The sequence below is a fragment of the Vigna angularis genome, chromosome 1 (genome assembly GCF_016808095.1).
Source record: "Vigna angularis cultivar LongXiaoDou No.4 chromosome 1, ASM1680809v1, whole genome shotgun sequence".
Lineage (NCBI taxonomy): Eukaryota > Viridiplantae > Streptophyta > Magnoliopsida > Fabales > Fabaceae > Vigna > Vigna angularis.
In genome coordinates this window covers 57,631,723-57,644,168 of record NC_068970.1, presented here as the reverse complement: position 1 = coordinate 57,644,168, position 12,446 = coordinate 57,631,723, and the positions used below count along the sequence as shown (strand labels likewise).

The 12,446-nt window shown below is 37.1% G+C and overlaps 1 protein-coding gene across 1 annotated transcript; it reads left to right on the top strand.

Annotated features, from left to right (window-relative positions):
* The first annotated feature begins 304 nt into the window (after positions 1-304).
* LOC108325730 (bifunctional riboflavin biosynthesis protein RIBA 1, chloroplastic-like) lies at positions 305-2,188 on the top strand. The gene is made up of 5 exons (XM_052871835.1): positions 305-621; positions 777-1,099; positions 1,182-1,311; positions 1,400-1,672; positions 1,976-2,188. The coding sequence occupies exons 1-5, from the start codon at positions 451-453 to the stop codon at positions 2,018-2,020; spliced, it is 942 nt and encodes a 313-aa protein (XP_052727795.1). The 5' UTR covers positions 305-450; the 3' UTR covers positions 2,021-2,188.
* The last annotated feature ends 10,258 nt before the right edge of the window (positions 2,189-12,446 follow it).

Here is a 12,446-nt window from a genome sequence, read left to right as displayed (position 1 = left end):
TTATCCAATTAGAAAAGTGAAGTTCAGTTTCAAGGTTGATAAAGTGAGGGCTATAATATCTGGTGAAGGAGATCTGGTATCTCATCCTAATTGCACTAGTCCGAGACAATATGACTTACTTGACAAATTGGTAGAAGAACCTACCAGAATTAGCCCACAACTTGATACATTTGCGTTTGAAACTGTCTCTGATGAGATAAATCCTACAATCGATGGTTTCTTTGCTGATAGAAATGAACATGAACTGGATTGTCCTACACAAGGGTTTTCTTCTATCCCAGAGGCCATTGAAGATATTCGTCAAGGAAAGGTTGATAATTAGTCTGTAGATTTGTTGATCAATTCTCTAACCAAGAGCACTATGTTAAAAAATTTCACTCATTTGGAACAAATTTGTAGTTAGTTATTGTTGTAGATGATGAAGACAGAGAAAACGAGGGTGATCTAATAATGGCAGCATCAATGGTAACACCAAAAGCAGTTGCATTTATTGTGAAGCATGGAACTGGGATAGTGTGTGCGAGCATGAAAGAACAAGACTTGGAGAGGTTGCAACTCCCATTGATGGTGACGCAGAAGAATAATGAAGAAAAACTCTGCACCGCATTCACAGTGACAGTGGTACATAGGTTTTTCATTCTTGATTCTTGATTGATAATGCTCTTGGAAGAAAAAACTAGAATAATGATATTTAAGCACATTTTTCTCTCTTATTTTTAAATATAACATTGACTTGATTTGTTATCTGATACCAAAAGAACTGCATCGTATTATAGGATGCAAAGCAAGGCACTAGAACAGGAGTGTCTGCTGAAGATAGAGCAACAACAATCTTGAAACTTGCATCAAGAAATTCGAGGCCTGATGATTTCAGTCGGCCAGGTCATATATTTCCTCTGAAGTACAGGGAAGGAGGGGTTCTAAAGAGACCTGGGCACACGGAAGCTTCAGTTGATCTTGTTGTGTTGGCTGGCTTGGAACCTGCTGCAGTTTTATGTGAGATAGTAGATGATGATGGTTCAATGGCCCGGTTACCAAAGCTTCGACAAATGGCAAAGCAAGAAAACCTGAAAATCATTTCCATTGCTGATTTAATAAGGTAATTTCTAAGAAATCACCAGTTACAGAATCATATAAAATTTGATGGCGATTTCTAATATATGCATGGTTTGAAATATCAGATACAGAATGAAGAGGGAGAAGTTGGTAGAGTGTGCTTCAGCTGCACTGGTATTCACCCTGTGGGGACCTTTCAAAGCTTATTGCTATCGGTCATGTCTCGATGGGATTGAACATATAGCGATGGTCAAAGTAAGGAACTCACCAATATTTGTAATCTGAACAGCATCTTGAATTGCTACTGTGTTGGTGACAGTAATAACACGGTTGATATGAACAGGGTGAGATAGGTGATGGGAAGGAGGTACTTGTTAGAGTACATTCAGAATGTGTGATTGGTGACATTTTTGGGGCCACAAGGTGTCAATGTGGAAACCAGTTAGTGGTTGCATTGAAGCAAATAGAAGCAGCAGGTAGGGGTGTCTTGGTGTATCTTCGAGGACACGAAGGTCTTGGCTTAGACCACATTTTACATGATTGTCACTCTGAAGATGACAAGTACGAGGAATTGCATGTACCTGTTGATTCTACTGAGCACCGTATTGGAGCACAGGTATTGTTCTGGTTTTCTGTTTACCATGTTTTATTTTACATTAGCATGTTTTATTAATCAACTTCTTAGGAGATATAAGTCATTCTACAGCTTGAATCAGTGTTTGAAAGAATAGAAAGTGATGATCTATTCCAAATATGCAAGATTCAAGAAACCAGATAAATCGGTAAAGTAAAATTTGAGATCAGCAACCTATTAAAACCTGTTAGATTTTATCTTAAAGATTAAAAATAGGTTGTAGGCTCTACTATACCATATCAGACTTTATCTTAAAACTAATTGAATGATACATATCTATGGCAGATACTACGAGATCTAGGGGTTCATACAGTATGCTTGATGACATAAAAGAATGGTGCTGAGTACGAAGTTCCCAAAGGTTATGGCTTTAACGCTTGGAGGAAAGGTTCCTCTTTTGAGACCACTAACCAGACATCCTAGATTAAGCATTTAAGATTGATACTTTTGATTGGTTTTGGATTTCATCAATATAACACAACATTTTATCTTGTGTAAGTTAGTAAATTTTGCGTCAATTTTACTGAATGAACAGAGGCAACTATAATTTGATAAACAAACATAAAATCAGGATCGGTTTAAGGTTCACAGATAAAGTAAATGATAGCAGTAACAAGTTTTAAATTTGGGTTAATTATCTTTTTAGTTTATGAACTTACATGTAAAATTATATATATTTTTTTAAAATTTTGATAAATTTTATATCCAAACTTAAAAGTAACAGATATAATCATTTTAGCTTAATAACATTAATTTTTTGAATTCGTATTTCAAATTGATATCTGAACTAAAACATATTAAAATTGTGAAAAAAAAAGTCTTTCTAAAATGAGTTTAACACATATAAAATGAATGCCGTTGAGTTAAGGAAAGTATATCCATTATTTTTTAAGTTTGAGCATCAAAATATACCAAAGTTTAAATAATAAGAATTTTAATTAATTTCAAGAGACTAGAAATATATTTAATCTTTTAATTTTTTTTCTTTAACCTTTTATCATGACACACTATCGTAAATAAATGTTAACTAGCTTTCCTATCACTTGAAATATAAATAATGAAAGAGATGTACAATGCATAAAAGATGAAGATAAACTAATAAGTATTTACTAACTTGTCAAATTGAACTACTAAAACAATGTCAAAAAAGAAAATAAAGAATAAGTATATGAGAAGTCATGAAAAAAAAATAGAAATCAAAGTTAATTAGTAAAAGAAAAAAAACGATTAAATGTATTTTTCTTAAACAAAATTACAATTTATCTTAAAAATTTATTTACTAATTAAATATCATTTTTAGTATCCATAAAAATTGACAGTTACTTATAATATTTTTTATTAAGTTTTCAAGGATAATTTTATAATTAATTTAATAAATATATATTAATAATAATATTTTCAATCTTCTTTTAACTCCTTCTACAAAATTAAATAAGCCATACTTTGTTTTATAAGAAATATTTGGTGAAATTAATTGCCACATTAATTAGAAAAAATATAAAAAATATATTTATATGTTTTTTAATATAAATCATATATTTTAGATAAGAATATCATTTTAGGTAATTATAATTTTATTTATTTTTATTAAATTTTGAATCGCAATAACTTGACATTATATTTGTATTACTAATTTACACGTTATTTATATTTTTTTTATTAAGAAATAACTCTTTATCAAAATAAGTTTGTTTTCTATATCAGTTTAATTAAGTATAATTACGGATGGCAAAAAAACTCGTGCCCGCGGGTATCCGCGGATTAAACCCGTTGTGGATAGTTGATACCCTCGGGTAATAGGTACCCGCGGGTTTTTTAATACCCGCTTGTTATCGGGTTGGGTTCGGGTATTGCATTATCCGTACTTGCGGGTATCCGTTACCCGTTTAGAAGTTGAAATTACATCTTTATCCTTAGTTTAAATTAGGTTTTATGAATGTGTTCTATTTCTTTCCTCATACTCCATCCACGTGCGTGTCGTGTCGTGCCTCTTCTCTTTGTAGCTCCAAGCGTGAACCGTGCCTCTTTGCAGCTCCAAAGAAGATATTCAAAATATTTCTCTCGACCAGGGATGCACAGTGTAATGCACTTCTAAATCTCTTCTATTACCTCTTTTCGCTAGGGTTTTGGGTTTGGGGATGAGATCAATTTCTGTGTTTGGTTTGTTTGGTAGTTTAGGTTACTTTGTGTTTGGGTGGGTTCGTAATGCCATTTCACGTTGCAGTTGTAAAGCTAGAAGAAGCAGAGAATCAGTTTGGGGTTTCGTAGAGAAAAAAATTGATGTTTTGTTTGCTGCTGGCCTCCTAGCATCCAAGGAAGCACAAGAGGAGATTTTTACGATTTTCGTTTGATTTTGTTGTTGCTGATTACTTAACCTCAGGTACGTCCTCTTGTAGTTCATAATCTAGATTTATCATTTAGAGAAAAGTAAATGTCTTTGAACTTAGCTAGAAGCCTCGAAAAGTAAATGTCTTTGAACTGATATCTCGAAGATTGATATTAGAACTAGGATTCAATAATCATTCCCATTACAGAAAATCCCGTAAAAATTTTGGGACATGACATTCGTCTTGCTCCTTTCCTGGATTGCTGTTATGCTGATAAAAGAGCAAGATTGATGATTCATTAAAATCAAAGCTGATCATAACACGGTCACTAACAACATGGTTTTTTTGGTCCCTTCTAATATTCCTTTTGTTTCAACCCCAAAGTCATGAAAAATTTTCAACTAGATGTGAGGGAATAATAGAAGAGTTGTGGAAAGAATCTGATAAATCCTAAAATTACACAATTCTATAAGAGTAAAAAAAAAAGCATATTACACTAAAGGAGCATCAGCATAAACTTCAACCAGCATGCCATCCTCACTACCAGACATGGCAAACAGCTTTGCATCCTTCTCTTCCTCACTGGAAAAGTCTCTCCTTTCAAGCTTGGCATGAGTTGCAATGTATATCATTTTCTGAGCCCTCTCCAAGGCAGCTCTTAACTGTTTATTAGTTGAAAATTTCCTCATAAAAGATCAATTACTCTTAAACCCACATGAAGTTGCGTGCTGAAAAATAAGCCTCACTGCAATCTTCCCCAAGGATTTAAACTTACTCAAACATATTTCCCACACAAGTCTACTACTCAGTGGATTTGCAACTTTCATCTTCCCTGTCACCGTGTTTCATATGTTCCATCAACACAACATTAAGTGGACAACTGTCTTAATAACAACTCTACATCTATTTCCATTCACTGTGCATATAAAGCCACTTGTATATTTTCACATTTTAATACACATAGAACATACAATTTTACATTTCCTCTCTTTCTCTACTACATCAAAACTTCTATCTTCTTCTCTATTCTATCTTTTGAAAATATCTCAGCAAATCTAAACACATTGTGTATTAAAAATGTCTCGTGACTCCCTTTTATTTTCCCAAACAAAGAACTATTAAAGTAAATGTTTCACAATATTCTAGAGTTCTTTTGTTTTTTTATGACATTGATTTGACCTTTCTATAGGTATTGTCTTAGATCCCAGGTACAAAATTGATTTGTTGGATTATTTTTTCCCTCAAATATATGGCAATGAATCTGATTGTGAAATGAAAAGGTGAAGATTCTTTTGAAGGACTTGATAAGAGAGTATGAAATGTACATGAAAGGTAAGAAGTCAGTTTCTCCATGTCAAAATCCGAACATAAATGTAGGCCAAATTGTTGATGGAAGAAAAGATGCTTGGAGGAGAGATTTTGCAAAACATCATATTGCAAAGAAAAATGAACCATCAAATTATAAGTTAGAACTTGATTATTACTTGGAGGAATCGACACTACCGGATTCAGATGAAGAATTTGACATTTTAATTTGGTGGAAGACTAATGGATTAAAATAACCAATCTTGCAAATGATTGCAAGAGATTTTCTAGCCATTCCTATCTCAACAGTTGTTTCTGAGTCTTCTTTTAGCACTGGTGGTCGATTTCTTACTCCACATCGGAGTAGATTACACCCAGACACTTTAGAGGCATTGATGTGTGTTCAAGATTGGCTATGGAGTAACATACAAGATAATTAAATGAAAATTCAAATTACATATTTATATTTATTCAAATGATTGGCTATGACAAATGAATTTATTTTTCTTTTTCAGGTTCTTCAAAATTGAAAGTGGATAACATGAAGCTTAATACAATACTAAAGGAGATAATTGATGATAATGTTAGTAGTTTAGTTTATAATATTTTAATCTAATTTTATTAATAGTGTCACTTTGTCATTGATTGATGATTTTATTTGTATTTATTTGTTTCAGGAATTAAGTGGTCAAAATGAAGATGTAGAAGAACAAACATGAATCTTGTAGTGTTATTTTTAGAACAATTATTTGAATTTAAGTTTTAATTTGTACTAATTTGATTTAATTTGTATTAATTTGAATTATTTTTACTATTAATTTGTATTAATTTGAATCTAAGTTTTAACTTTTATTTACTTATCTATTGACTTTACTTGCTATATGTTTTAAATATTATTTGCATTTTTTTTGCAATTTAATTTGGATTTTTTCATTTAATTCTCATTATAAAATATTTTTTTTAAATACTCGCGGGTTGAAAACGGGTATCCAACGGATACCCGCGAGTTGAAAAAAATCCGCGGACTTTTTTAAGGAGAGTATCCAACAAGTAGTGGGACGGATAACGGATACAATTTTATCCAGCGAGCCGAGTTACGGGTGGACACTATCCATACTCGACCCGACCTATTATCTCCCTAGATATAATGGATGTTTGAGAAGTGGAGCATTAAGAATTTAATCTATTATCTCTAGCGGGAAAATCAGTGTTTTTTAGTTTACATAAATAATCACATTCCGTCTCCATCATGATTATTTATATGAATAATAATAGAAAGTGGAATAGTTTTTGTACAAATAAAAAGCAATTTTATATTATGCTAAAATATTTATTTATAATTTTTATTCAAAAATTAAATAATAAAAACCTTTTTTTATACATGGATTAAATCAATACAGCCCACGGAAACGGACTTCTCAGGACCCAAATTAATACCGAATAGAGTAAGAAATAAAATAGGGTGATTCATCCTACACCTCCAACCCTTCATCTTGCACCTCTAAAAATTTCACTTTTGACCTTCTGACAACTGATCCTACACTTCTAACTTTTTCAAAAGTTTTATTAGGTTGAGGTGGGGAAGGAAGTCTAGGAGTCATGTATTCTCTGGACACAGAGAAAACGAACGTTAGTAATGTTCAAAGAGTTGAGAAATACTCATTCAAACACACATTAAGCACACAACAAAGCATAGTGTACTCATAACCTATACGTCCTTAAAAGAACAAAACTGCTCTGATACCACTAAATGTAACATCCCAATAAATAGTAATTACCATTAATTAGAACTAATCACATTTATAGAGTTAAACAGTGCAGTCTTAACTAAAATCAGCTATTAAAAAACCGAACGCTAAACGGATACCAGGTTCGGAATATATATACAACATACTAAGCTCTGAACGAACGGCTTTTCAAAACTAAATAACCGAACGTCCCAAAATACAATCCCGAAACCCTAACAGCTACTACTGGACGAGCGCTCTAGGGCTCGGCTTTAACCTCAGCTTCAACAAGGTTGGCGTCTTCCAAATTTTCTTCTTCCAGCATTTCTTCAAGTGGCGCCTCTCCATCTGCTCACATCCACAACGGATGATCATTGCATTGACAAGACGGACGTACATAACCAGTAGACAACACAAGGAATTGCAAGGGTAAGCTTAGGTAATTTAATTCATACAGCTCACATACAATTTATCATAAGAAATTAGCACACAAGACATACATCAATGAATCAGAATAGAATAAATTATCCAACTCTCATAAATGACGACCGTCCGGACTGTATGAATCCATGTAACCGCAGGCGTTCGTTCACTCGGTTGGTGTAGTAACTGGAACACTCATAAGCTGCCAACCGAGGTTAACCCTATCAGCCTCAAAGTACTCAATAGGGCTAGGGCCTCCTGCCATTCCCACACATGACCTACTCCCCTCTAAGTGAGGACGAGCACTCACGGAATATCAGGATGAACAGCCATCAGCGATTTTACCATGGTCATATTATACAACTCATCATAATCAAATCATAGAGAGACGTTCCTCCTTGGAACGCTCGTTCAAATTCCAAAATCATAATTTCATCTCATATATGGTTCGCACATTTTATAATTCCCTCAATATCATATTTTCATTCTTAGTTACACTTCTCTAAAAGACGAACGTTAATTAACTGTATGGACGAACGCTATTTAAGATCAGAACGAACGCTATTTAAGATCAAGACGAACGTTATTTAAGATCAGGACGAACGCTATTTAAGATCAGAACGAACGCTATTTAAGATCAAAACGAACGCTATTTCTCGCTAGATAAAATGTACGGAAAGAACGAGCGTTCGGTATAGGACCGAGCGCTACTTATCATTTACCTTCTTGGACGAGCGTTCGGTCTAAGACCGAGCGCCACTTAGGACGAACGCTCGATACAAGACCGAGAATCCATTTGGACGAACGTTCAGTTAATGACTGAACACTATTAAGACGAACGCTCGACATAAGACCGAGCGCTACTTAAGACGAACGCTCAATTAGCATTTCAAATAGGGACGCTCGTTCTAAGACAGAATCCTTTCCAAATGAAAGAATTTCATTCTAAATCAATTTTAGAGAAACCGAACGGTATATGACCGTACAAGGACGAGCGTATTTTATCAAGCAGAGAATATGATATTTTCCAGATTTTTCATTTTACAATAACTTTACAGTTTTCATACGATTCATAACTTAAAATCTCTCTCCACCATAAATCTCATACATTACAAAATTCATATTATCCTCCCAAACCATACAGAAATTTAATCATATTCCAAATCATACATTTCATTCTCAACATACAGTTCAAACAATATTCATCACATACATCTAGTGCAGCCATGCTCGTTCATGTATAACTAAACATCAAATATTTCATGCATTTCAGACATCCAGTACACTTCATTGCTTTCATACACATCAAACAAGTATTAAATTAAATTACTAAAGCTTCCCTTACCTGGTCTAGCAGTGCACTTCCAGTTTCTAGGGTTTTACTCGTTCTCTCACAGCTTTCTACTCACAGAATCACTCCACAATCTTCACTTAATCTAAGATACCAAAATCATATACAGTTAAGACCTATAACTCATTCAGGCAACCAGAAATTGGTTCGCAGAAACAAAAGGGGAGAACGTTCAGGGACGAGAACTTACCAGTCACCAAATCCTAATGTGTTCGGTTCAAATGAAAGCTCACGACACCGTGAACGATCCTACGGTTTCTGAAACGAGAACAGAGGTGTTGATGGTGAGTTATCTTAGAGAGAAGATGAAGAAGGTTTAGAGAGATGTTGGAGGAAAGAAGAGCAAGAGTTCCGTGAGGAAGAAGGTGAAATGCAGAGTTGATGGAAAGTGTTTTTCAGAGAAATCATTTCTCTCCCACGTCAAACGGCCATGCATTCACGTACCGCCACCTGGTTTCCACTACAGCTTTTAGAAGCTTCTGACGTGACAGATGGCGTCAGCGCATGCAGAGGGTGTTTTCCCTTCCCACACAGGACGAACGTCCGTTCTCTGCATGACACTTGTTTTCCACTAACATTTTTGGAACGTTCCCTCAGTGACACATGGCAGGCGCATGCAGAGTGGAAGTGAGTGGGTTTTGACGTGGCAAGGTGTAATAAATGGTGATCAGAGTGTGGATTTAAATGCTTAATTATTCAGGTTCTCACATTCCCCCTAACTACAAAAATTTTCGTCCTCGAAAATTCTAAAGCTTACCAGGAAATAGGTGCGGGTATAATTCCTTCACAGCCTCTTCAACCTCCCATGTTTAATCACCAGTCTTCGCGTCCCACACCACTTTCACAAGACGAACGTCCTTTCCTTTGTAGAGTCTGGTGCGGCTGTCTTCAATGCAGACTGGTTGCATCTCCAGCGTTCGGTCTGGGCGAAGTTGGACGTCTTCCAACTCCAGTACGTGTGATGGATCAGCTACATACTTCCGGAGCTGAGAAACGTGAAAGACTGGATGGAGATTGGACAGTTGAGGTGGTAAAGCTAGCTCATACGCCACTGATCCAATCTTCTTCAGAATTTGATAAGGCCCTACGAATTTGGGTGAAAGCTTCTTTGGACGAAGGACTCTTCCCACTCCAGTGATTGGATTCAACCTGAGAAACACGTGATCTCCAGTAGCGAACTCTAAGGGTCTTCTTCTCTTATCAGCATAAGATTTCTGCCTGCTTTGAGACGTCTTCAATCGTTCTTGAATCAGTTTCACCTTCTCGGTTGTTTGCTGGATTAATTCTGGTCCTGTTAATACATTCTCGCCTTCTTGGAACCAACACAATGGTGTTCGACACTTCCTTCCATAAAGAGCTTCAAACGGCGCCATTCCTATGCTTGCTTGAAAACTATTGTTATAAGTGAATTCAACGAGCGGTAGAACTTCATCCCATACTCCCATATGATCTAGGACGCACGTCCTCAACAAGTCCTCGAGCGTCTGGATGGTTCGCTCAGATTGGCCGTCCGTCTGAGGGTGATAGGCAGAACTCATTCGCAACTTGCTTCCCAATTCTCCTTGCAACGATTGCCAAAAACGAGATGTGAATCTCGTGTCTCGGTCTGAAATGATGCTGGACGGTACTCCATGTAGACGAACGATCTCTTTGATGTAGAGCTTGGCCAAGTTGGTCATAGACATCTTCAAGTTGACCGCTAGGAAGTGAGCACTCTTTGTTAGACGATCCACTACTACCCAAATAGAATCGTGATTCTTGACCGTGCGAGGCAAGTGAGTCACGAAGTCCATTGAAATGCTGTCCCACTTCCATTCGGGAATCTCCAAAGGTTGTAGTAAGCCGCCCGGTCTTTGATACTCCGCTTTGGCACGTTGACAGGTTAAACATGATGCCACAAAACGTGCGACATCACTCTTCATTCCAGGCCACCAGAACGAACTCCGAAGATCTTGGTACATCTTAGTCATACCAGGATGAATGCTAAGACGACTATGATGTGCTTCCTCCAATATGATTCGCTTCAGCTCGCCATCATTAGGAACGCACGTCCTACCCAAGTAACGCAACATACCGTCCGTTCCCGCATTGAACTGCTTAGCTTGATCCGTACCAAGCGCGTTTAAAATCTTCACCAGCTCATCATCCTCACGTTGCTTCATCCAGATTCGGTCGAACACATCACTTGTTATTCTAAAGGTGCAGCATTTGATACTGTTCGGCTCCAACTCGAACTGCAACCTTAAATCTCTAAAGCTTTCCACCAGATTGAGTTCTTTCACCATCATAGTTGAAACATGAACTGACTTCCTGCTTAGCGCGTCCACAACTACGTTAGCCTTTCCCGGATGGTAAAGTAACTCAAATTCATAATCTTTCAAAAATTCTAGCCACCTCCTTTGCCTCATATTCAGCTCCTTTTGATCAAAGAGATACTTAAGAATCTTGTGATCACTAAAGACTTGAAACGTTGCTCCATACAGATGATGCCTCCAGATTTTTAGTGCAAACACGACTGCTGCCAATTCTAAGTCGTGGGTGGGGTAATTCTTCTCATGGATCTTCAACTGCCTAGAAGCGTAAGCCACCACCTTCCTCTCCTGCATCAATACGCAGCCCAAACCTTGATACGACGCATCACAATACACCTCAAAAGGTTTGGCCGTGTCTGGAATGACCAACACTGGGGCGCTCGTTAGTTTCTTCTTCAATTCCTGGAAGCTCTCCTCACAACGATCGGTCCATGCGAACGGCTGGTCTTTCCTGGTGAGATACGTCAGAGGGGCTACTATCTTAGAGAATCCCTCAATGAACCGCCTATAGTAGCCCGCAAGCCCCACGAAGCTCCTAACCTCTATGACCGAACGTGGGCTCTCCCAATCCAGCACTGCTTTCACCTTGGCTGGATCCACCGAAATGCCACCAGCAGAAACAACGTGCCCCAAAAATTGGATTTCCTTCATCCAGAATTCACACTTCGAACGCTTGGCATACAATTCTTTTTCCCTCAACACGCTTAAGACGATCCTCAAGTGGTCGTCATGTTCGTTAAAGCTCTTGGAGTAAATGAGGATGTCGTCAATGAATACTACAACAAACTTATCCAGGTACGGTCTAAAAATTTTGTTCATGTAATCCATGAAGATTGTAGGTGCGTTCGTCACTCCAAAGGGCATCACCACGTATTCATAATGACCATAACGAGACCGAAATGCAGTCTTATGAATATCTCCCTCCTTCACTCTAATTTGATGATAGCCCGAACGTAGATCAATCTTTGAAAATACGCACGCACCTTGCAACTGATCCAGTAGGTCGTCTATCCTTGGCAGTGGATACTTGTTCTTGATAGTCAGCTTATTAAGTTGCCTATAATCAATGCAGAGCCGAGAGCTGCCATCCTTCTTCTTGACCAGCAACACAGGTGCTCCCCATGGTGAAACGCTCGGCCTGATGAACTTCTTATCCATCAATTCTTCAATCTGCATTTTTAGCTCGGCCAACTCGGCTGGTGCCATCCTATAAGGTTGAACCGAGATGGGTGCAGCAGTTGTCACCAGGTCGATCGTGAATTCGACCTCACGAACGGGAGGTAGACCAGGGACTTCATCCGGAAAGACGTC

Excerpts from the sequence above, each read along its gene's own strand:
- LOC108325730 (XM_052871835.1), top strand. The coding sequence starts at position 451 with ATGGCAGCATCAATGGTAACACCAAAAGCAGTTGCATTTATTGTGAAG. Across the intron at positions 1,100-1,181 it reads TCCATTGCTGATTTAATAAG|ATACAGAATGAAGAGGGAGA; the intron begins GTAATTTCTAAG and ends TTGAAATATCAG. Across the intron at positions 1,312-1,399 it reads AACATATAGCGATGGTCAAA|GGTGAGATAGGTGATGGGAA; the intron begins GTAAGGAACTCA and ends TGATATGAACAG.